We start from the raw sequence: 27,021 nt of genomic DNA on the forward strand, positions 1-27,021 counted from the left end.
GTACATAATGTGCACTATATACTTATACTGGTATTATGGATTATTTTCTACAGCAGTAAAAAAAATTATAAACCAAACATTTACTGTGGTTTCCTAGAAAATTAAATCCAAATCGACCTGTCCTTGACACGTCACCTTTACTTACTAATGACAAGGCATGATGTTGTGCTGTGTCAGCTGAATGTTGGCAAACGACAATGTTTTTTTTTTTTTTTTTTCATACTTGCTCCTTCTGCCTCAGCTGCAGCTTCCAGCTATCTAAGTACGCAGTAAGAAATATAACCTACAGAGGGCGCCAGTTATGGAAAGATCCAATACATAGATGACAAAAATGAAATAATTGTATAACTATCAATTAAGATTGATAATGTGCAATAAATATTAATTTCATTACATTAAGGTGACTAGAGATGTAAACATTTAGTGAATCAGTGTTTGACTTTGGTAAAAGGATATAGGAATAAAAGTAACTTCTTTTTAATCCCTAATAAGCACATTTACATGAACCATTTTGGGTCTGATATGATTTAAAGCTGTAAAAATGATGGAAGCTAAAAATTTGTGGTCACACTGCAGTTAGTGGACACAGGTTTTTATTATTGAGAATGCATTCCTCATAAGAAAGACAAGTTTCAGCAAGGTTAATACCTGCACAATCCCAAATCCCTGTTGTTATCTCGAGCCGTCTTGGCTCTCTTCACACTCGTGGGGCCCTCCTGATTGGCTCCAGGTGAGCTCTCTTCGGCTTTCCTCTTCTTGCTGGTGTCTTTTGCTACTTTTTTCGGGGGGCTGCTGGCACTGGCTGGGGTTGAGCCGCTTGCCTGAGGAAATAAACCATGCAAACTTAAGTGTGAGTCAGGAAAATTTTAAAAGTAACTATGGTACACACATTGATCAATGATCCGTTTTACACATTAATATATTTTTAGTTTTTTTTGCTGAGCCCACCAACCAATCCGTTATTCTGTAACTAGATGTGACTAGGTTTAAGTATTGAATTTAAAAAAACAAATCTTGTTGATATATATATATATATATATATATATATTTGTAAAAAAAAACAAAACAAAAAACTAATAAAAAATCCAAGTTAAACAAATTATTATTCCCGATTACACCAAGAATACTATTGAAGTTAGGAATATTTGGAAGCCAGTTTTGAAAAAACTGAATGGGCCCTAGACTCCTCATCAATTTAGATATATGATTTTATTACTTCATTAGATACATTGTTTATTTCATTTTTTATTTAATTTAAATATTTTTTTTAGCTTGATGCATGGATAATTCCATTTTTATATGTCCTTGTCTTTATGTGCAGTACATCTCACTGTTCTGAAGAAAACATATTCTGAATAAATAAAAAGTAAAAAAAAAAAACATCTGTAAACATCTGTTGAAACTAGAATAGTCATCAAAAAGAAATAACATTTTGCTTAAAATGTATATAAGTGGTGTAAATCTAATGTTGTGAGCCAGTATTTATTGACTTCTGGAGGCAGATGCTGGTGCAGAATGAAATGCTCAGATACCTTAGAGATGCAGGCTGGGCAGTACCAATCACCTTCCGGGATGCTGGTGATCTTGGGTTTGTGACAGTAAGTGTGACAGCCTTTGTCACAGCCGTCACACAGCAGGAGGAGATCATCGTTGCCCCCTTTCTTGCAAATCTGACAGTACTACAAAATAAGAGCACACATTTAATACAGGAAAAGCCTCTATCTAATGACAGTTAGCTGAGAAGAAAGTGTGTGGGTTTCTCACCACTTTCATGATGGACCTCTCCCAGGCGATGGACTTCTGAAGCTGCTGGATGCACATGGCCAACTGAGCCGCACTGCGTACCTCACCGAGAGCCTTTCTCCAAACCTTCATTCCGCGTTGTGACCTCTTCTTCACCCCTGAGAGGAAGACCAAAGCAGATCATGAGAGCCTGGTATTGCTGATAAGTGTGTAATTATGTGGATTAATCTTTTCCTAAACACACAAACAGTGGAGCCAGGTGCCATCAGCAGACCATAAAGAGCACCAGATGTGCAGGCAGAACGACGTGGGTCAGGGTGTGCGGGGGGTGGCAGACAGAAAACACACCAATCTTTGCCACATTAAAAGGCAAACGCCCATGCAGAAAGAGTGAGTGTATGTTGATCAGTGGTGGCCAAAGGTTTGCCCACAATCAAAGTTACGTTGCACAACATCATGCAGATGTAAAAAACAACAACTGTAAACAAGGTGACAATACAGAGAAGATCTCCTTCCTTTCCTCCTTAAGAAATAAACTGCACAAGAGCCCAAAACAAACACAAATGCAAAACAAGCCAGCATGTTGTGAACAAAGACCCCCACCGGTGGACTGGTGTGGGAAACTGAAACAAACACAGAAAGAGGAAAAGGACTTAGTGGAAGAGTTGGGAGCTTTGGTTGGAGAAATGACCTACCCTTCCCTGTCAGCACCACTGGATGGGGCGGGTGCAGGGACAGTGACCGTACCCACATTATCCAGCCTGATCTGAATGGTGGTACCTAAGGGGCTCCTCAGGTACCTTCTCTCGATGTTGCGCTCCAGATCGGCCAGACGGGTCACTGCTATGTCCAGCGGGTTGTCCAGGTGACGTATCACCCCGCCCTTCTCCCCCCGCTCCTCGGGATGTTCTCTGGAGTCTTTAGAGTCCTTGTCTGAAGCTGGAGTCGTTTTGGTGAGAGGCTTGTGCTCGTAATACACCAGGTCCTTCCGCTCCGACTGGGGGTCGGGATACGTCCATCCCTGCTGAATAAAATGAACTCCTTATTGTTGTAACCTCTGAGCATGTCACACCACAAGTTTTTTTTCAAAGCACTTTCACAATCCAATGTCTCACCTGACTTGCAAGCTGGCGGCTGTAACCTTCCTCTCCAGCTCCTCAACCTGCTGCAGCACGGCTATGTCCATTTCCATCGCCTGCTCCTCCACACACCAGCCTCGCACTGACTCCACGCTCACCTGGCTCTCCTCGAGCTCACGCCGCTCAATCATAGCCACTTCATAAGAGACACATCAGAGACTCATCAACCACAAACCCAAAGGCTTCATACAAGCAGTCAGAACATTTACATCCTGTAAAGCAGTGGTTCTCAACCTTTTCAGACCACGACCCCCAAAATAAAGGTGCCAGTGACTGATGACCCCCACCGTACCTAAAGGTGGTTGAACACAGACATGAGACAGGACCATCGATAAGGGGAAATAAAGGGGAGAGCATTTGGAGGGTAATGTAATTTTAACAGGAACAATTAGTTTACACTGGCAAATAATGGGAATAACAAATCGTGAATGTGGCTAAATTGGCAAAAAATAAGCATGAATTATGGTTAAAAGAGATTAAAAGTGACAATAATGAGTCTACAGATGTGACATTGGGAGGGAAAAGTGCTGGAAAGGGCTTATAATTGCAGAAAAGCCATTGAAATTTGATGCAGAAGTGGCAGAAGAAATGGGAGTAATGTAGCAAAAATGCATTAAAAGGAGCAAAAATATGGCAAGACAAACTGACAAAAATACGTTACAATATGGCAAGTTTTGCATAGTTGCAAAAACTGACTCAAATTCTTCAAAAAATATTCTTAATTTCTCGAAGGCATTTGGTGAACCCAAATGGGGTCCTGAACCCGAGGTTGAGAACTCCTGCTTTCAAGGAAAGTGTAAATAATGACCACTTCTGTGGGCTGTTCCAACCTCGAATGCATCACTTACCGTCCCTGTGTTCGGTGCACGCTTGGTGGATGATTTCTATATCTTCCTGCATCTGCTTGTGCAGGACCTTCTCTCTGATTCCCCGACTGTGGAGGGTGTTGACAAGGGCCCTTAACTGTTCAATGTCAGACACTCGCCACCAGCCTGTCAGCATCTCTGAGACATTTAGGACAAAAGCTCATTAAAGACCAAAGACGCTGAAATAAACGATACATGAACAGATAAACAGTGACAAAACTTAGGTTTCATTTTGTAGTTTTGTGCCTCACCTTCAGGAATGGCTGAGGGCTGAGGTGGTCGAGGCATTTGGGCATCTCGAACGCAGGTGAGGGCATGGCGGAGCTTTTCTCAATGCGAGGTAAAGGTGATTCACTCTTACTGGCAACGCTCGCTGCCGTGTTGGCCTCTAGAGAGTGACCCTGGATTGGGCTGGGACTGCTGCACAGCGGCAGGTTGGGACTGATTACACCACTGTGCCAGCTTCCTAAAGGAACCCCGAGCAATGATCCGCCCGACTTCTCCTGGGGGATGAAAGGAAAAGCCACAGGGTCAGGAAGGTGGAAAATAGCAAAAAAAGGAGCATTTTATGTAAGCTTGTAGAAAGCAAAGTAACAGCTGTGACCTTGTACGGTTAGACATGTTTGTCTATTCACAAAGATCTTCCTCTACTGTCAAGATAGATTTTTTAAATAACTGTCCCAAAATGCGCACACAAACCTGTCGTTAGCATAACAACCAGTGGGTGGCAACATCACTTAATACATATATCGAGCTGCGTCTAAAATCTTTGATAGAAGATGAATTGTTTTATTGAATTAATCGAGGCTTTTTCTAGTTAATATTTAAAATGTATTGTTAACACTTTACTTTACGTTTTATACATAAGGCTGACATTACGCTGTCATTATCTGTCATTAGCATGAATAAGGTGTCATGAAGGCTGTCATTAAGTGTTGATCGCTAAATTATGACACCTTTCACTAAATTATGACACTTTGGAGCTATTGTTGGCATTTTTGGGTTAGGTAGAGGGATCTAGTGGCGTTAAAGTAAATAACAACACTTATGCCAGCCTTTATGACACCTTATTCATGCTAATGACAGGTGTCATGTCATAATGATGACAGCGTAATGTCAGTCTTATGTATAAAACTTCAAGTAAAGTGTTAATATTTATTTTATTAAATTGTAAAATAATCTTATATTTAAAATTCAAATGTATGTAACCCATTGAATAATAACAAATGGGTCAGTTTTTCTCATACCTAAGGTTGATGACTATTGTTTTCTGTTCGAGTAATATCACTTGATCAAGCATTTTTTAAGATTACACACTACAAAGAAAGTAATAAAAGTATTTAATGATTTGTGCTGATATCGGATCGGATTAATGTCGGTATTGGCTAACACACAAGGTGTTGTATCGGAAGTGAGAAAGTTGTATCGGGACACACAAAGAAATAAAAGTATAATCTAAAAAACAGGCAAGTATGTGAGAGTATGCCCATAATTATCCAGAGCAGCCTTACCTGTAGAGCAGACAGTGGGTAGTTGAGAAGACCAGCTGGGTGGAGTGGACTCGCTGAGGCTGAGGCAGCAGAAGGCGTTAGAGGAAGTGCAGGGGACGGAGGAGGGGGATCTGGGTCTGCCAGGGGTGGAGGAGGCCTGAGGAGACACACGTGAAGCTCCTGGAGGTGTTGTGGTGAGGGAGGAGATGTCGCAGGGGCTCCGAGGGAGTAAACTAAACCAGTGTCCACTTCTCTCCGTCAGGACTCGGAGCAGCTGGTCGTTGGTCTGGAATGAGAGGTAAGGCGACGGAGCAGGGGAGGAAGTTGGAGGGGTGTCGTCTGGACTCTCACGTGGAGCAGGTGGGTACTGAGTAGACAAGGAGGTGGAAGCCGAGGGAGAGATGTTTGGAGTGTCGTTAGTGGTCACTGTGGAGGGAGTGGCTGCTGCTGCTGGCTCTGGGGTATTACGAGTGGGGGAGGAAAATGCTACAGTGGTTGGAGCGATAGGAGTTCCTCCAGGACTCCCGTTTTGTCTCACGTGGGGACTTCCCATTCCCCCGGACTTTTCTTTGCCATTGTCCGTGTTGTCATTGTCCATGCTAGTGGGTTTCTCCTTCTGCAGGTCCATTTCCTGAGGTTCTTCTTTGACTATCACCTCCTCCATTTTTCTCCTCTTTCTCTGTCGCTCCTCCTCCAGCTCCTCTGGGGCTGCACAAAACAATGTATGGATTTAGAAACTAAATATTCTGATACAAAAGCCAAGCACTTAACATTGAGCCTTCTTTAGTCATCTATACCTACTTATCATGGGACAGGATAAATTAAATCTCAGCTCCATTAGCCACAAGGATAAATCACAGGGCTGACAGACAGTGTGTTGATTACGGTCCTCTGCATAATCAAACTTCACAACCTGATTTTTAAATATTTTTTAGAGTTTGAGGACCATTTCTAACTATTACCCAAGCTTTCCCTAAAGTGTCCTCACGCTTCACAGGCTTTTGGTAAAGAGTCGTTCTCACTAATGAGAATTTTCAGGATAATTTATAGCTCCTTTGTGAGGTAGTAAGGTATTAAACATGAAAATCCAACGACCCAACACATGCCCTGTTGTAAAAGTTATTTAGTGTAACTTATTACAAGAAACAATGTAAATCAAGTGACATGAACCGAATGATGCAGGATTGGGATGATATAAAGTTCACGATACAATAGATGATACTGGGCTCACAATAACGATACAGGATTATATTTTTAAAGGGCAAAAAATACCCTCCCCAAAAAAACAGCTTAAAAAATGCTTTTATTTGACTAACACTGCATATTTACATATACGCTGGTTTTGACCTTTTCAACTCAAATGAATATAAAATATGCAATAAAAAATATCACAAAGACCAATATTTCCTAATTAAAAAGCTACAAGTGCCAAAGAGACTGACAATACATGCCGGCCTAAAATTAAAACCAAATCATGTCATCATCATGACATTCTTCAAAAAATATTTCCTATCTGTTCATGAACTTTGCAACAAGTTTTATTTGACTGTGACTGGTGTGAATAAATAATGGTTTCTGTAACGCTTTTTGAGTCTCCACAAAAAAAAAGCGCTGTATAAGTGTGTGTGTGCGTGTGCGTGTGTGTGCCCACCTTCTCCACTTTCCATGGCCTCAATGAAAACCCCGCCACAGTGTGGAAGCACCCAGTACCGGCGGCGGTATCGGTCCTGGCCATACATCATGGAGAGCAGGGAGTGAGATATTTCAAACAGCTTCCGTCTGGTCTGATGATGTTGCTGCAAAACAAATGAACTCAAATGATATAAACAGTCCAGCTGTAAATAGAAGACATTCATGTAACTTTAATGTCCTTTTTGTGATCGCTGTAATATATATCAGCTAATGCATGCTACAGTAATGAGGTCATTTATTTGGTTAATTAATGCCCTCATCAGCAAATAGCCCTGTGTCAGCATGCATGTTTGGGCAATGTACAAAACACATGTTTGTGTTATATGCAAAACAAAACGTATATTAAAATAGACTGCACAAAAATTGTGTGTGTGTGTAGAATTTTAAAAAAGCACATAGTAATATAACAGTACAGCCAACGCACTGATAGTACAGCATGTTTTTGTGCTTTATCTTTTCATTGCCATCTTCCCAAGAGACTGTTTTAATCTTTTTTGTGTTTAGCACATTCAATCACACGTTATCAGCATCAACCCAGCATGCGTCGAGTTTTTAGACATTTATATTAATGAGTACTGCCTTTGTCACAGTCTTTGTTCGTATTCAGGAGGAGCTCACCTTGGATAATTTCTCAATTTGCTTCTCCAGCTCTTCCAGACTGGTGGCTTGTTCGACTTCGTCCTGATTAAACACAATAAATGCAACGGTTAGGAGATGCTTTCTAAAATGTGGCTTCTTTTTTTTTTTTTTTGAGTTGTTGCATCAAATTACCTCGTCACAAGTCTCTATTTTCTTAACCTTTTTAATTTCTTCCTCTTCCTCATCCTCCTCTTCCTCTACCTGGTCATCGGTTTTGTCTTCATTGTCGTCGTCTTCTTCGCTGTCGTTCATCTTTCTCTTGCGTTTGGCTGAGGAGGAAGGAGTGCCGACAGACTGGTTCTCCTCCACACACACGTTGGCCTCCCTCTTGCCAGAGTGTTTGGCGTGGATGGCCCTCAATCTTTCATAAAACACACACACAAACAGTGATGACGCATGAAGGAGTTTAGACACTGAAATGCGAGAAATGACGACTTACTTTTTTAGTTTCCCCTCCATGATGATCTCGTCCTTCCTCATGTTTGCCATCTGATCCAGGCTCTTGTCAATCTCACTGAGGGAGGATAAAAATATGGCGATCATTACAAGGAATAACTCCATTAAGGTCAGTCAATGAAATTTTGGCTATGCAAAGTCACACATTTTTAATATGTTTTTTGTAAATTACTCATCACCAGACAGCGACTTGTGAAACAAAAATTAATTTGCTATTAGATATTTCAAATGTTTAGTAATACAAACGGACCTACAGTAGATGACAATATGCCTTAAATCAGTATTTCTCAACCTCGGGGTCTGATTAAAAAAACATTTTTGAAATTTTTACTTTTAACTTTTTAAAATTAAAACAACACACAATCTGAGAAACTGTATTCTCAAATATCATTCAAATAAATGCAGTAAAAAAAAAAATATTTGAGCTGGCACTCAGATATTTGTCACTCATCCTGTCTGCTCTGTATTTGTAGAGCGTAATAACAAACATGATCAAAAACTAATTCTTGAAAAAGAAATGTCGAGGGTCGCCAGAAATTCTTGATATCAAAATTGGGTTACGATCCAAAAAAGGTTGGGAACCACTGCCTTAAATTGTTGATAAAAGTTAGAATTTCCCCTTAAGACGGAAAGAAAACATCGCAAACACCTGAAAGTTGTTTGCAAGTATGTAAATAAGCAGCTTCCAGCCAACATGTACTGATCAGTGTTCAGACCCTTCAGTTTCTGCTGCTTCTCTCACCTGATAACAGCTCTGCTGCAGGCCAGCTCGTTGGCCAGGAAGCCAAGAATCGAGGTTTTTTGGTTGGTGTGTGAGCCTGGAAGGCCTTGGTCTTCAAGCTAAGAGCCAGAGGAGCCAGTTCTGTGTTGGCACAGTGCACGCCCATGTACATCTGTAACACCTCAGAGACATTATCCCTGTTGATGCCAACATTAGTCAGGTGGTCACCCAGCATGGTTTTTGTCTGAGAAAAGATGAAACAAAAAAAAAAAGAAAATCCTTAAAAACATGCTGAAATGAAAGTAGTTGCACATCTGTGCATGCTGTGCTCGTGTTCATTGTTCTTGGTATAAAAATACAAATAAGATTAGTATCCATATGCCAGAACAAAGCAGGACTCACCTTTTGTCCAGGGGGCAAACCAGGATCACAGACTGCCAGGGAGAGCATTTTGACCAGAAGGTCCTGGACCTGACCCATGCTGTCCCCTACATTGAGCAGACCTTCCTGCAGCATCCCTAACGTAGGCACATCTGCGTTCAGGTCTAGACCCAACACCTTTCCAAAGCCTCGCAAGAATTTCATCAGCATGAGGCAGTTGGACACGGCTTGTCCTGGGAGGATGAGTCCAGACATGCGGGAAAACTCTGGGAGAGCCTGCACACAAGACCATGATCCAAAGTTAGCACTGATAGAATTTTGCTTAATTTTTTATTTTATTTCATGCATTCATAGTATGACACCATCATCAGGCTAAATACTATTACTTGATCATTTTGTGTGCTTGTAATTTTTGTATCTTGTCAAATATCTTCTGACACAAGTCGTCATTGCAAAAAATAATTGGTTCTCAATGGTTCTTTAGGTAATCAGAAGGACAATAGTTCCTATTTGTTTATAGAGGAGAAATGAGGTGAGTTAGCTTTCTTGGCATTATCTACAGTTCTATAAATTAGAAAGCAGCAATGATTTGGTTTAATTTCTTAAACAGCAGCCTGTGCCAAGCTAGAAAAAATAATCATTGTTTGTATGGAGATTAATACCACAATGGTGATTTCATAAAGCTACCAGGGGTTTACTAATTTTAATAGAAATTTCCCAGTTTGGATGTTTTTTGTTGTTGTTGTTGTTTTTGTTTTTTTTGGTGCTAATTTTGTTCTCTGTCAAGTTGATTCACAAGAAGGGATCTTTTAATTTTTGAATGATGGGTAATCGTCAGCTTATCGACATAGCCTGGTTAAATGTAAAATAAAATTGTATATTTATAATAATAATAACAATAAATGGGGAATGACGGAGGATTGTGACTGTGTATATCTGCTTTTGCATATTCAATTGTAAGCAAAAGATTGAATTTCAAAGTCAATATTTGGTTAGTTTCCAAATTGCAGTATTTGGTTATTACCACTTGGAGGTGCACATTATCCCATTTAAACTAGTAATGGTATAGTTAATGTGTGGTCTAACACCTGACTATCTATTAATAACATAATATTAATGAAAAAAATAAAATAAAAAATAATAACCTTGTGGTCAGAGAGACACATATCTTCGATTGGTTTCTTCAGTTCTCTCGCTATCTCCAGCTCCAGCCTCCGCTGCTCCAGTTTGCGCTTTTTGTTCAGACGCTTCTCATCCCTTTTCTCCTGCCGCAAGCGGTCGCGCTCCTAGACAGTTCAAAATTCAATGAGGCATTAGATCGTGTATGTGTGTGTGTTTGTGTGTTTGTGTGGTGCATTTGCCTGAGTGTGCATGTGCAAACAGACAAGAGGGTTTACTTCACTTTGCTGAGCAGTGTTAGAATTCAGCATAATGCTGCTGCGCATTCAAAGAAAAAGTGCTTAAGGGCCAAAATCTTTTGACTTGGTAAGTGTGTGGGGGGAAATGAATGAAGGGGGGGAAGAAAAAGAAAACCATGGAATAATGACGTGCTGTTTTTTTTTTTTACTTCTTCTATGGAGTGGACTGTGTGCACTGGTACAGTTCTGCATTTAAATATGTGCATAGAAAGTACCTCGGCCTTCTTGCGGGCCTCGACGGCCTTCATCAGCATTACGAGTTCCCGCCTCCTCTCCCTCTCCTAGAGACACAAAACAACAAGCACATTAAAACAGCACACACGGCCCAATCCAGTCCTCAAGGTTGGCTTTGCTTTACACACAACGATGTAACACTTTGATGCACTAAAATTCAATAGAGGAACCAAACTTCAAACAAACACACAATGATACTTCACAAATATACACTTTCACATGTATGGTGGAAGCATAAGTGAAGAGTACAGTCGTACAATGACAACCAAAAAAGCAACACATAGATGCGATACAAAGTAGATGTGATGCAGGCTGAAAAAAAAAAAAAAAAAAGAGAAGCAGCTGAAATCAGTGACGGCGCCTCTAAAAACTAAAGCTGACAAAACATAAGCAACATAAACGCAAACTTCTAGAAGTCGTCTGAAGGCCGCGCTGGCAATAAGATCAGAAAATGAAACATGGAGTCAGAGCAAGTATCTATTCCTCTGATGTGTTATTCCAGTGTTGGCTGGTGGACGACAATGAGAAATGGACGGTAAAGAGCAGCTAAAATGAAGCAGTTCCACCTCAGCGCTTTTGGCAGCTTAAGCATTCGCACAGTGTGTGACTGCTGATGATGAGACATCTATGTTCTTTGGTGAATCATACACAGCCTACTGGAAAAGGGCACTGAAATCACTGGTGACTGACTATCATATCATTTGATCTCTTTAGGTTTCCTGCTCTGGTGTATCAGCCTGTCATTCCCTCTGTGATCCACCAGAAAGACACAATTACCACTATTAGGGCTTTGCCAAGGACATTTCCTGCACATAGGGACTAAAATGGCCCATTTCTCTGGATTGTTTTGTCACTGTAATAAACAAAACAAGCTGCACTTTAAGCACCAGGCAATTATATTTTAGCATTACGGTTTGATTCGCAAACAAACACAAAAATCCTGGGAATGACCATTACAAAATATACAAGCAGATTTTGGCATTATAAATGACTTGTTCTGATGGGTTTATCTATATAATGTAAACTACAATGAATAAAAGTGCTAAGAAATATCCGGCTCAATTACAGCATCTGCTAAGGAAGTCATTTATTTACTTTAGCCTTTATTTATTTATGTTTGTTTGTTTGTTTGTCCTTCTTTGGCTAAAAAGATCTGGGGACATGTTTTAATCAGACCTCTCCTTGTAGGAGAATTCCTGGTCTAGTTGAAGACTGGGATGTGGTCCAAAGATAAGATGCTATTTTTAGAGGACAAAAACCATGCACATCATGTCTCCCTGTGAGACATGGTGTGGAATCATCATGTTGTGAGTGTAACTTTCACCTGCTAACATGGTAGAACCTACATTGAAGTGTCATATTGTGTATTATATAGAAAACTGATAGTCGAAACAAAAAAATGACTACATCTTTAAAATTAATACATTTCTTTGGAGTGTATTAGTTAGATTTCATCATGAAAAAACTAAGTGAAGAAAAAAATTGAAATATTTACCAGACAAGGCAATAGGCCAACATGTTTAATATTCCTAAAAGCTGTGACTGCAGGGAGCTAGACATATGTTACATTGAATGTGTTTTTTATTAAACCTAATAGGTTCCTTTTGGGAAAAATTAAATAAGAAATGTTTTGTGCTTCTACTTGAGTCCTCCTTTTTTCCTATTTATGAATTCTGTTCCTTTACGTTTGATAAAAGCCATACAAGCAACCAAAGGGTAAAACATTCAAAGGGGTGTCTACTTTTCTTCGGTATTCACACACACACACACATATATATATATATATATATATATATATATACTGTCCTTAGCTTTACATTTTCTTTCACTTACACTCGGACAGCTTCTCATTATTAGATTTAATTATTTAATCTACGTTTAGGAGAGCAAGCAAGTTGCCCCAAGTGCCTACCTGGTGTTTGAGAATCTCCGCCTGCTGCCTTCTAACTCTTTTTCCTAGAGGACGAGAATGAGAAGATGAGAGTAAAATCACTATTCCTCAACGCACCGATATCATGAAAATGGTAGGAGACTGATGTGATTTCAGCACTTTTCAAAGAGCTATCCTAAATTCATTGCCAAGTAGCGCTTAAGAATAAAAGGCTTCACATTAGGGCACATGTAGGTATTTAACAAGATGTGTTTAATACAATATAATTAGAGGTTTCTTTAATCAAAGCCTCATCTCACATGCTAATGAAGATTGCAATGCATTTACACATTTCTAGTGTTTTCATTGAGATAACAAACGTACCTTTATCCGTTTTTCAGCCTCCAATATTTTGGCATTGACAGCTTCTTCCTTTTTTCTCCGTTTGGCCTTTGAATAAAGATTCAGAAGGTCAACAAAGACAGACACACATCAATCAGTCCAGGCTGACGGCTTTTGCAGCACGTTGACTGATTGTTTTGCGGGTTTTCCGCTTGTTGCAAAGATTTCATGCTTCTGAATGCCAGTCAAATTTGTAAAACACAGTGAATGAATAATGTATCTCTTTAACACCTAATTGTGAAAATGTTGAAACCTCCTGTTAAGAATGGCTTGCCAACCGTTGTCAACTCAGAATTGATTTAGTCCTGCTAAAACACTTTGAAGCTCTGGCAGAGGAAATGTGCGTGGCGTGCATGTGTGTGTGTTGTGTTTCACATGGGTGAGATGTGCATGCATTTAGAATGTGTTTGTGTGTAGAAAACGCCCACCTTTTTTTCTCTCGACCCATTATGTTACTGTTGTCTGATGGAGGAAAAGAATTTAAAAAAGGACTTTTCTGTCCAATTTAAATACGGTCTGAAGAGGCAGCAGCAGCCATTTTAATACTCAACAGCCGTCAACCAAGACGCATTAGTTCCATGTGAAATTATGCCTAAGAAGACGCAACTCCCTCCAATGCATGCTGCTGTTCAACAATAAGCTTTAGGAAGATTAAAACACTATAGACTGAGGGGCTGGAGCCATCCAGGAATGTTCTGCTTAATCAGTGGTGTAGTTGGATCAGATTCTCTACCTCCAAAATTTGCTGCGCTCTCAGTTCCTTCTCCAGCCGAATTTGCTGTGAAGGAAGGAAACACAATCTTCAAATATTTGTGGAAAATCCTTTTTCTGAGCACTTTTTTATTTATTTTTTTTTATCAGAGGTAGTCAAAGGGACACAAAAACAAGATTTGCTACAACAGGTGATGGAATAGAATAGAAAGGCCTTAAAATGAACAGCTGCTGAAGGGCAGAAAGGATATGGAAGTCCTAAAGGATTTTTTTTTTATAAAGAAAATATAAGGGGAAAGATGATGAGGTGGACTTACCCTGCTGCTTGAGAATCTTGACCTGCTCCTTCTGCTTTCTTCGCTCCTCCGCTGCCATGATAGCTACAACAAAAAATAAATAAACAGCATTTCAGGAAGGTGGAAGTATTGTGCTACTATGTGCGTTCATATCTCAGGTATGTGCAGTTTTTATACATAATTCATTTTAAAGAATTCACCGAAAATTAAAGTGGAACATATTGAAAGGGATTAATTAATTCAGAACAAGAGTAGGCCTACACAGAGCAGTATAACACCTTACGACAAGGTTTACTTTAGTCACACAACTTTTTTCAAGAAATTTACTTTGATCAAAACAATCAAAACATGTCAGGAGATCAAAGTCAAATGTAAAGTACATTTACTGAAAAAACCTTTTCTGAGTAAAACTAAACTTTAACACATTATTTAAAAAAAAAAGACAAATTGAACTTGCTGGAATTAACACCTTTCTATTTCTGCAAAGGAGGTCATATTTTCAACCGCATACGTTTTGTTTGTTGTCTGTTAGCAGGGTTAGGTCAAAAGTACTTCACGGAATTTGACAAAAATTTTACCCAAAGACAGACTATACACAATGACAGATTCCATCAAATTTTGGAAGAAATCTGGATAATTTACTGATCCTGGATCACTTTCAGAAATAAAAAAAATGCCATTATTGGTGAAAATTCAAAAATTATTATCTCGGTTTATAATTGACCAATCTCTATTGAATTTGACTCAGTTATGTCTAGTTGATTCCTCAATGATCCCACCAAGTTTAATCCGGATCGGACCCAGATTGCAATTTCATCGCAATTTGTTTCATAAAATGAGAGTCTGGAAGGACTGTATCATTTTCAATGGGGGAATGAATTCTCCAAAAACACTCCAATGGAAACTCCTCCAAACAATTGTGACCCCATCTATCCACAAATTTTTAAATCTGATTGTCAAATATTAAAACTGAATGAGTGTTATTTTAGGAATGCAACGTGTAATTTCTGTATTTCTTATTTATTTCATATTTTTAGATTTATTGTTTCTTTTTTCTACTTGTTTCTGTTTGCAGAGGGCTAAGTAACGTTCGGTTACGTTGTAAACCTTGGTTCTCTGAGTGGAGGAGACTATCTCTCCACCCAGTTACCTATTCCATATGTACGGGGACTGATCCCATTGGGACAGTTGACGTGGATATTTCTTTAAGACACACCACTACGTGGCCATGCACGGGCTTTAAAAGCCCCAGGTGTGCATGCAATCACTGATTCACATTGATTGGAACGGTTTCCAAGCGGGCCTCGTGGTGGAGAGATAGTCTCGATACGATAGAGGACGCCTCTTCTAAATCCATCTCTGGACTCTTAAAGTGAAGCCAACTCTTTTAAGAGCTGTCTTTTGAAGCAGTTTGAGCTAAAAACCTTTACAAAAAAAAAAATTAAACACCGTGATCCTCACAGAGGCTGTTTCTATGTAGTGAGATAACAAATTTGTTAGAAAAACAACAACAGTAGCAGTCGCTCTGCTATGACCGGGTCTGAACACAGATTGCTGTGGCTAAAGGACATTAGTTTACAGCCTGAACACGTATTTGCTTGATTTTGAAACTGATAGAAACATTTGAAATTGAATTCTTCCCTCATGGTAGAAAAATATATCCACGCAATTGTTGTCATAAAGACGACAGGTTGGTGTTGTAAAGTGATTTTTACTGATTTACTGAGATCCAAGCAGCTAAAAGTCAGTGACTATCACAGGCCGGTTTCGTTGCAGGCTCTTACCTTGTTGTTTTCGAGCTTCTTTTCGAGCTTCTTTGGCTGCGCATGCGAGCGCTTGCTTTTCCAGTTTTCTCATAATTTTCATCTGGCCAGCCTGTTGGGCAATTTCTGGTGCACGAGAAATGGAAATTAAAATCTTCAGAATCTTAAAGTGCATACATACAGTCTTAAACCTTACCTTGTTGTCTGAAAACATATTAAGGCTTTATTTATTCAGAAAAAGTCCAGAAATGTGATCTCCCTGATAAGTTACAACTGCCTAATGTCAATCTTCTGAGGTGATTGCTTTGATGTATGCCAACGGGTTCTTTCACGTGAAAAAGAAAAAATGCATGAGTTCTTTGTGGGTGTGGCCAACTTGGACACATGAAAGCCATTAGTAGAACACTTTCCTGAAAAAAGAACTCTAGGGATACATCAAAGCAATCATCTCTGAGGAAGACCAAAAATAAATCTTAACATATTATTAAAAATAAATAAATAAATAAAAGACTAATTTAACTTGCTGGAATTCCTTTAACTTCTAGGTTCCCAAAGTGTGGTATGGGTACCCCCAGGGGTACAAAATTGTTATGGGGTACATGAATAAATAAAATGAAAATTGGAAACTAGAATATAAATTGACCAGAAGTCAGGAGGCTCCATGCATTGCCACAAATTACACATTAGCTGATGTAAGACTACCCATGGTTACAGATTATTATTATTTTTTTTATTATATATTATACCTCAACAGAATAGATAAAATTCAGAAACAAATTTCCACCGTAGGGCTACATGTATGTGACATTAATCAGTGGTTCCCAACTTTTTTGGGTTGTGACCCAGTGTTGGGCGGTAATGGTAACGCGTTCCACAGAGTGGAAATACGCGCATTATTTTTGTCTCCCAAAAAGACGCATCAGTGATGATAAGCTAACACTGTGGCAGGATTTTGACAGACTGTGACTGGGACAGGTCAGCCAAACTACTGCACAGTATGTTGTTGTAAATATGCAGCCTGTCGCTGCTGCTGAGTCCACTGCTAACAGCAGCTCATTAGCCTGATATGTTTAGCATTGTGTGTGCTGAGAAAAATGCTGTGAATTAGTTTTTCCACATTTATTTTCATAGCATTTCAACAGCAGAATGTGAACCTAGAATATGCACAGCTTACTTTAAATTACTGTGCTAAGGCTGAAAAATACTGTTTAATTTTGGAGCAGCTGTTTTGTGCTTTATATGCACATCATTTATGGTTGTTTATAGAATTTGATCAACAGTGGATATTATATATTACAGCACTAATATGAAAGCTGTATGGACACAAATGACCCAAAATAAATAATAATTCTTAATTCTAAGTAACTCAAGAGTTACTTTTTCCAGTAACGCATTACTTTTTGGTGTAAGTAATCTAAATAGTAACTGAGGTTACTTTGTGAATGAAGTAACTAGTAACAGTAAACTAGTTACTTTTTTCAGTAATTAGCAAACACTGGTTGTGACCCCATTTTAATATCAATTTTTTGGTGTCTCCATTGACTTTTTTTTCTTTCTTTCCAGAATTAGCTTTTGTCATGTTTGTTCTGCCAGTATTAGTGAGAAAGTGACAAGAATAATCAGCTCAGATATTTTTATTCTGCATTTTTATTTTGAAGTAGATTTATGTTGAGAAAGTGAAAGTGTAGAATACAGGATTTTTTTTGTTGTGTAAGGTTATAATTTGAAAAAGGCAATAAAAATGAAAAAGTTTTAAAAATACATGTTTAATCAGTATTTTTTAATAATAATTTATTAGACATTCAGGGGACCCCCACTTGAATTCCAAAACTAATGCTAGAGCAATGCTAATGTTAGCGGCAATGCTATTGCTAACACAATACTAATGCTTAGCGCAATGCTAATGCTAACGCAATGCTAATGCTAGCGGAAGGCTAATGCTAACACACATGCTAATGCTAGTGCAATGCTAATGCTAGAACAATGCTAATGCTAACGCAATGCTAAATGCTAGCATAATGTTAATGCTAGCGCAATGTTAATGCTAGCACAATGTTAATGCTAACGCAATGCTTTTGTTAGCACAATGTAAATATTAGCGACATGCTAGCGCAATGCTAATGCTAACACAATGTTAATGCTAGCACAATGCTAATGCTAGCGAAATGCTTATGCTAACATAATACTAATGCTAGCGCAATGCTAATGCTAGCACAATGCTAATGCTAACATAATACTAATGCTAGCGTAATGCTAATGCTAGCACAATGCTAATGCTAGCACAATGCTAATGCTAATGCAATGTTAATGCTAGCACAATGCTAGCGCAATGTTAACGCTAACGCAATGCTTTGTTAGCACAATTGTAAATATTAACGACATGCTAGCGCAATGCTAATGCTAGCACAATGCTAATGCTAACAAAATGCTAATGCTAGCAAAATGCTAATAATATCGCAATGCTAATAATAGCACAATGCTAATGCTAACGCAATGTTAATGTTAACGCAATGCTAATGTTAACGCAATACTAATGTTAACGCAATGCTAATGCTATATCTCAGTGTTTGAAAACTTTTTCAACTTTTTGAGTGATTTTTCCTGGGAACTTTGGGCGCGCCGCCACTGACATGGAAAGGCCAAGGGGTGGCCCCGGATGGGAACGGGAGCCGCGCCGGCGGCAGCCAGGGGGGGAACCTGGGGCAACGGGGCAACACTGGGCAACGGGGGCACCGGGCAACTGGCAAACGGGGCAACGGGGGCAAACGTGGCAACGGGGCAACGGGTCAACGGGCAAACGGGGTGGCAACAGGGCAAACTGGGCAACCTTTTTCAACCTTTTCAAACTTTTCTAACTTTTTCAACCTTTTTCAAACTTTTTCAACAAATTGCAACTTTTTCAACCCATTTCAACCTTTTTAAAGGATTTTCACCATTCACACTTTGAAATGTGCCAAAAATTCTACTCTTCATCATCACCCCTCTTCTTCATCACTAATCCTCTTCTTGTGTGTAGTTTGCAGGTTCTCATCTAACACAAACAACTTAAATCCTTCACTGCTCTGCCATTTTTTAATGGATTTCCACCATTCAAACTTTGACATGTTCAGCTGTTTGTTCACTTTCAACTCATACTGGGATTTTTAAACAAACTACTGTGTGAACTGGACTTCTAACTTGTTTAACTGGGTTTTCCCTTCAAACTGGAATTTATACACATACTGCTGTATAAACTGGACTTCTAATTGGTTTAACTGAATTTTCCCTTCAAACTGGGATTTTTAAACAAACTACTGTGTGAATTTGACTTCTAACTGGTTGAACTGGGTTTTCCCTTCAAACTGGGATTTTAACACATAATACTGGTAAAAACTGAACTTCTAACTGGTTTAACTGGTTTTCATTCCATACTGGGATTTTAACACTTAATACTGTATAAACTGGACTTCTAACTGGTTTTAGCGATTGTTGCTAAGTTATTACAACGTTTAAGGCTATTGCTAGGTTAATGCTATGCTAATGTAGTGCGACGCGGGCCAGCACATGCATCCTCACTGCATTTTCTTCAGGAAATGCAAAAATTCTAGTTGTAATTGCCATGGAAATTCTATAAGAATAGGCAATTATAATTTAAGCTAAAACTGGGGAACAATGTTCCAGTTCTATGTACATTTCAACACATTAATTATTAAAACATGTTTCATATCAGGCTTTCCCACATTTTACCATTAAAAAATAAATTTCAAAAATCGAGGGATATACTGACACAAAAAGGCTCAGGTACCCATACCAAAAATATAAAACCTATATTTTCATTGATTAGGAATCCTGAGGAAAGGATGATGTTTGCATTGACTAGACTAGATCTAATGCTTTAAGATTTTTTTGGAGTCATTATGTGTATTTTTGTACATCTCTCTTGTGTTTTTGTGCATTTTTTGTATAATTATGTTTTTTGTGCCTTTGTAGTGTGATTCTGGAGTCATTTTCAGTATTTTTGTAGCTTTTTGGTGTAGTTTGTGCATTTTATGTTGTCATTTTGGGTGAAAATATTTAGTTTTGTGTATTTTGAGTCATTTTCATATTTTTGTTGTTTGGTGTATTTTCTGTAATGTATGTTCTTTGGAGTAATTTGTGTTTTTTGGAGCCGTTTTGTAAATTTTTGTGCATTTCTGTTGTTGTTTTGTGTACTTTTTGTACTAAATATTGTTTAGTTTTTTTGTTTTATATACTCATTTAGTATTAGTATTCTGGTGATGCTGATGGTGCATTGACTAGACTAGATAATGCTTTAATAATGCTTATCACTCTACATGCTCAATGTTGTTGTGTTTTCTACTTTTATGTTCATGCCAGAAATTGTTCTGTATGATGCGCTCCAAGACAATAAATAAATAAATACAATAATTTTGCCTTTGTGTTGCAAGTTTAAATGCTTAAGATTAACAAAACAAATGAATGTCGCCCTCAGAGGCTCTGTGTAGGAAGTGCATCATCATATCTGCAGTACTCAGTCACCATCATATGATGCATAATAGATCAAACCCCATCTGGTTTATTAACATCTGGTGAGGTATGTAAAAATGCGCATTTACCAAATATTTTGTTTTGATAGGAGGTCAAATAGATAAATACGACGGTTGTATTAGGGCCACATTAAAATTAAAATAAAATTCTGAAAACTACAAGATTAAAGTCGTGATATTTTGAAAATAAAGTTGTAATTTTATAAAAATAAAGTCGTACCTTAATAATACCGTGATTTCATACAATTAAAGTAAAAATATTTAGAGATTAAAGTCGTAATATTTCGAGAATAAAGTCAAATTTATGAGAATAAAATAAAATTACAAACAGGATCTTGTCAGCATTTAGTGAGACTATATTTCTCTTTAGGTTTCACATATGGCAAAAATACTGAGCTTTTTGAACCATCACTAACACATTTTAATCTCATAAAATTACGACTATTCTCAAAATATTATGATTTTAATCTAAAAATATTATGGCTTTATTCTCATAAAATTATAACTATTCTCAAAATATTGTGACTTTAATCTAGAAATATTACGGTTTTATTCTAATAAAATTATAACTCTATTCTCAAAATATTGTGACTTTAATCTAGACATATTACGGTTTTATTCTATTCAAATATAACTCTATTCTCAAAATATTATGACTTTAATCTTGACATATTACGGTTTTATTCTCAAAATATTATGACTTTAATCTCAACATATTACGGCTTTATTCTCATAAAATCACAACTCTATTCTCAAAATATTATGACTTTAATCTCAACATATTACGGCTTTATTCTCATAAAATCACAACTCTATTCTCAAAATATTATGACTTTAATCTCAACATATTACGGCTTTATTCTCATAAAATTACCACTATTCTCAAAATATTACAACTTTAAGTACAAACGACTGAAATGAGGTTTTTCTAACTAACTTTCTTCAAGCTGAGCTCTTACCCCGACACGAGCAGCTGACCGTCTGCGGAGTACGCACAGGAGAGGACGGGAGCCGACTGCCCCGTTAACGTGTGCATGAGATGGATCTTACAGCTCCCTCCATAAGTGAACTTATTGATCAGCCATATCTTTAGCAGACTGTCCTGCCCACAGGAAGCCAGGTTAAACTGCACAACCTGACCGCCTGAAAGTGAAAACACACACACAAAGACAGCAGTCAATATCTCACCCTTCACACATAAACACAACAATTAATTAGCAATGATGTAGTTTGTTTTTCATAGATTTCTTCTTCCTTTATCATCCCACACTAATCAAGAATATGTTAAACCCCTAAATAACAATGTAAACCCAAAATATGTCATTGAGTCAGTCTATTCTTCCACTGTTTAGAATAGAGTGAGGAATCTATCTTGTTGGTAGCAGTTTTATTTACAGTCAACACATTTTTAAATTCATCCCAGTTTGCTTGTGTTTACCTTGGGCTTGCTTAAAGGTGCAGTCTGCAACTCTTATAAAAGTGACTTTTTGACATATTTGTTAAAGCTGTCACTATGTGGGGCGACCGTGGCTCAGGTGGTAGACGGTAGTCTTCTGATCGAGAGGTTGGGGGTTCGATCCCAGTACCAGACTATGTGTCGAAGTGTCCTTGGGCAAGACACTGAACCCTAAGTTGCTCCCAGTGGTCGACTAGCGCCTTGCATGGCAGTCCTGTCCCATTGGTGTGTGAATGTGAGAGTGATTGGGTGAATGAGCTGATATGTAAAGCACTTTGGGACTGCTTCACTGTGGTTATAAAGCGCTATAAAAATCAAGTCCATTTACCATTACTATGTAAGGGCAGCTTTACATCAAACTAGTAATTTGTGTGAAAAAAACAGGCTCATTGCCAGAATGCACTGCGACCGAGCAAAAAGAACCAATCAGAGCCAAGATGGTGTTTGATGGGCTGTCTGACAGCTGTTGTTCACAGTCCAGACCCCCTTTCCGGAGCTAGAGCGCCGTCTTTTTGGAGAAGTAGAAGATGGAATTGGTGACTTTTCTGCTTGAAAGGTAATTACTGATTTAAAGTTTAAAAAGAAGATTAAAAGGTTAAAAAATCGATATGGTTGCATTTTGAATCGATCTGAGAATAACACGACGTAATATCATGATATATCGCCGAATCGATTATTTTTCAACACCCCTACTTTCACACATTGAGTTAGACTGTGGGATGTGATGCAGCAGATATTCTTCACTTAGACAGCCTTAAAGATGTCCAAACAGTTTGTCTTTAAGTGCTTGCAAAACAATGGTTCAATTCCTGGTCCCACGTTAGTGTTTGTGGGTTCTTTCTTTGTATACTTTGTTTTTCCCACAGAAAAAAGAGTTGATAGTGAGGTTGCTTCTGCAACAGAATCTAATGATTAATGTATAAACCGTGGACATCCTTTTTTTGGATCAGGACCCCATTTCAAGATCACAAAAAAAGAAATTTTTTATCTTCTAGAATTAGTTTTTGGTCATGTTTGTAATGCTGTGTTACAGATATGGAACAGCCAAGATTATGGACAAATTGCAAGTCCTCAGACATTTTTATACTGCATTTTATTTGAACTTGATTGATATTTTAGAAAGTGATAGTTTAGAATACAGTGGTTTAAAATTCTGTGTTGTGTTTTAATTATTAATTTTTTTTAATAATAATTCAATTCAACTTTGCTAATTACAAAAAGTTATCTTGTAGTGCTAATTTATTTTTGTGCATATTGTGACCATCACTAGCCCTCCCTAAGGAAGGGTAAAAACATTTTATTAATGGGGGAATATAAAAAGACACTCACCACTAGAATGCTGGGAGAGAAGGTGCAGCAGGAGACGCCCAGGTCGTGAGCGTTTTTCTCAGCGTGGAGCTGGTTCATGTCCAGGTCCCACAGACGCAGGTCTCCAAAGGTAGAACCGGTCATGAACATCTGGCTGCAGGGGCTGAAGGAGCACGCAACCATGGTGGTGTCGCTCATTCTGCCCGTCCTTCACAACACACAGCAGAACATTTTTAAACAACAATTACGTCTTCAATTATCCATGTTTATTACAACTCAATTATGGTTACAGTGACTGGCTTTTTTCCCCAATTACAATCATTATTTTTTCCCTGAAATGTATTACAATTTTGTTCTCAATTACAATTAATCACAATTACTGAGCCTTTAATAAATAACCCAAAAAACATAGCATTCCTCGTTTAGCATCTCTTATGATAACAAGTTGGTTTTGACCAATGTCTTAAATCAGCTTTAGAATATACAAAACAAAAAAATCTATCATCTAATTGATCTAATGTTAAAGTTTTAATGTTTTTTGGTGTGAGCGTCTGAGCCCTTTTTTCTGTAAGTATAGCCATCGATTTAATTCTTTTTTAAATGGTAAAATAAGAAAAGTAGGTTAACATGTAAGCTTAATATGAAACATATTTTAAAGACTGTTAATTACATATGTGTAAACCATAGAACATGTTTATCCATGGCTCTAAAAGTATAATTCAATTATAATTATAATTACACAATTAAAAATGACATTTTGGCTCTGTTATTATTGTTGTTGTTGGTGCAGTATCATTTGTTTACTGTGTAATGTTTGTGTAATTGTTCCTGTAAAAAAGAAGAAAAACTGTAATAAACAGAATATACAAAAAAAAAAAAAAAAAATGACATTTTTCAGTTACAATTACATTTTAAATTAACCATTATCAATTACACTTCGAATAACGATTACAGTTACCAGCAATTTTTTTTTCCAATTTCAATTAATCACAATGATTTTTTTATCCTCAGAAAGTAAATTACAACTACATTCTCAATTACTAAAGTTCAATTAAAATTATTCACAATTACTGAGCCTGAAAGAAATAACCTAATAAAAGTTAGCCTTCCTCTTGTGTTAGCTTTCTGTTAGCATCTCTTTGCTAACAGGTACTAAATCAGCTGTAAAGTACACTAAAAACACAAATATCCATCATTTAATTTCTTTATTCTTTATTAGGCTTCCTAATCAATGAAAATATAGGTTTAAATATTTTTTTCAAAAGGTAAAATGTTCAAAAGCTTGATATGAACATATTGTAAAACTTGTTAACTCCATATATGAAGTGTACATAGGACTGTAAAATGGTTCCCCAGGTTTACGTTAAATTATAATTGACAATTTTTATAGAATTTTCATGGCAATTACAATTAGAAAGTACATTTTCTGAACTCAATCACAATTTAATTACGATAACGGTGGAAACACATATTATTAAATTGATAATATACCATAATTGTAATTATTTATCAATTACGCACTACAATTATAATTGACCCCTACCCTGGCACAGAAACCCTTGAGTGCAACTATTGGCATGCCACAAGTAAAGATTCAAACTTTAAAAATGAGAGAATAAATGCTTCATCACCCTGTGCCTTTAACCTGCGCAGTTGTTTGGTTGGATGATCCCATAAAGCCAACTTCCATCCGATGCACCAGAAACCAGGTGAAGGGAGTCCGGAGACAAGCACAGATCCTCACAGGCTGCGACCAGGATGCTCCAGGACACCTTCGATCTCCCCTGTGTCCATGGACCACACCACGACGGTGGCATCCGTGGAGCATGAGGCCAGGAACTGTCCACAGGCGCTGAAACAGCAGCAGTGGACGCTGTAGCCGTGTCCCCACAGAGGAGAGAGAAGGGCAGCTCAGAGAAATCATGGCTGTTGTAGATTCTGAGAGTTTTGTCACCAGAGCAGGTGGCTAAGAGTTTGGCTGAGAAGGCGCACCAGTTGACATCGTCCTGATGGTGTTGCAAAGTGCAGACTAGAGACGTCATTTGGAGAAACGGTCCTGAATGGTGACATTTAAAAAACTTATAAAAGCTGAACATCACATCTCAATATTTTTGATTTACAGTGTAAATATACATGTTATTCTCATGTGTCCAGTGCCACAACAACAGCCATCCACCTATTTACACCTGTGGGTTTCACTATAAAGAACAAGGTGGTCTAACACACAAAGACAATCGTTAACACACTCATTAACCCAGTGTTTTCAATCTTGGTGTTACCTGAAATTTCTGAAAAATGAAAATACATTTTTGCAATGTTTTAATTATTTTACTTTAAAACAACATATATATATATATATATATGAGCCGGCACAACTTGTCACAGTATACAGTATAACAATCTAATATAACAATCAAAAAGTTTATTCAAGAAAAAATGTCTTTTGGTGTTGCCATAAATTTCTGAAAATGAAAATACATTTTTGAATTTTTTAATGATTATATATATAAAACCACCACAATCCTAAATTGAATTCTATACTTTCACTTAGTCAAATATGCATTCCAGTTAAACTAAAATGCATATATATATATATAATATATATTATATATATATATATATATATATATATGACAGAAAATCATATCAAAAAGCATATAGGCATTTTTTGCTTCTGCCTGTTTCAGTCTTGTTATATATTTTTAAATTGGGATTTATGTTTTTTGTTTTTGTTAGACTGAAACAAACATACAAAAAACTTAAAGATTTTTTAAAAATCCCTTTAGTTCCAATATATAATCTCACATCTTTTTTCATACTAAAATAAGGAGCTGCACAATGAAACAATCTTGTTTGTGGAAATGATTTACACTTTGATTTGAAGAGTGTTTTAATATAATATTTATACTAATTATTATAATAATAATAACTTTAATTTGTATAGCACTTTACATTTAGTAATCTCAAAGTGCTACAGAAACAAGGGCAGAAAACAGATGAGAGCAATAACAAAACCAACAGTGAATAAAATCAATAAAAACATAACTTAGCAGAATCTCTTGTAAAAACAGGTTTATATACATGTATTTATCATGTGCTCACAACAGCCATCCATCAATTTACACATGTGGTTTACACTAAATTTACTCAATAAATGACACAGCAAATAATCAATTTTGACACTGAAAAAACAAACCGTGGTTACTTTATAATTACAGTAAAATTAACTATTTAGCTATTTAGTCTAAGATTGACAATAGAATAAAAAACTCTTATATTAAAGGTTTGAAATCAACTCACGTGGTCTGTGCACCGCCTTTAAACACAACAGCTAATATCCATTTACCAGAGGACAGTGTGGTGGTGTAAGCAATGAACGAAAGAATCAGATATTATATTATATTATATACATTATATTATATTATATTATATTACCGTCTCACTGACACGCTCAGTGTTTGACATTATGTTAAGCTTCGAGCTAACATTGGGTCCCAAATTCATCCAAGTTTTTATCCGAGATTTAACACCTAATGTGTTTCCCAGCGATGAAATTCTGATTTAAGCAACAGAACTAGTAAAAGAAAAAGACAAGTAAACAAACTGTATTCAAAAGAAACGTCAGGAATTAAGGTTTTCCTACTTGCCACTTTGGTAATAATTACCTTCTTCCCTTCAGCTGTTTTCTCGTTTATTTGTTTACCTCACCACTTCCTGCTTGTCACTTGACCAGTCTGACGTCATGACGCAACGGGTGCGTCCATCGACCTCTATAATGAATAATATACAAAATGAAAATAAACAGACACAAGGCGATCCAAAGGCGAAATAAATTCATTTTAAAGTGTTAAGAAAACAAACTTTATTATGAATAATTATTATAGATGTCTATAGGCGCTTAAAATGTTTA

General features: G+C 37.4%; 1 protein-coding gene and 1 pseudogene across 1 annotated transcript; both read right to left on the reverse strand.

Moving 5' to 3' along the window:
• Positions 1-557: 557 nt before the first annotated feature.
• LOC114480197 (bromodomain adjacent to zinc finger domain protein 2B-like) lies at positions 558-12,796 on the reverse strand. Its single transcript, XM_028474106.1, is given in 21 exon segments — positions 558-821; positions 1,533-1,679; positions 1,765-1,888; positions 2,439-2,766; positions 2,860-3,018; positions 3,731-3,886; positions 4,000-4,026; positions 4,029-4,251; positions 5,260-5,490; positions 5,492-5,946; positions 6,890-7,034; positions 7,549-7,611; positions 7,702-7,930; positions 8,009-8,083; positions 8,768-8,831; positions 8,834-8,990; positions 9,149-9,403; positions 10,273-10,413; positions 10,761-10,826; positions 12,692-12,735; positions 12,784-12,796. Coding segments are annotated over 21 exon segments (3,282 nt in total). The 3' UTR covers positions 558-641.
• LOC114460604 (WD repeat, SAM and U-box domain-containing protein 1-like) lies at positions 12,724-26,850 on the reverse strand (annotated as a pseudogene).
• Positions 26,851-27,021: the final 171 nt, after the last annotated feature.

Source organism: Gouania willdenowi, chromosome 3, assembly GCF_900634775.1.
Source record: "Gouania willdenowi chromosome 3, fGouWil2.1, whole genome shotgun sequence".
NCBI classification, from domain to species: Eukaryota; Metazoa; Chordata; class Actinopteri; order Blenniiformes; family Gobiesocidae; genus Gouania; species Gouania willdenowi.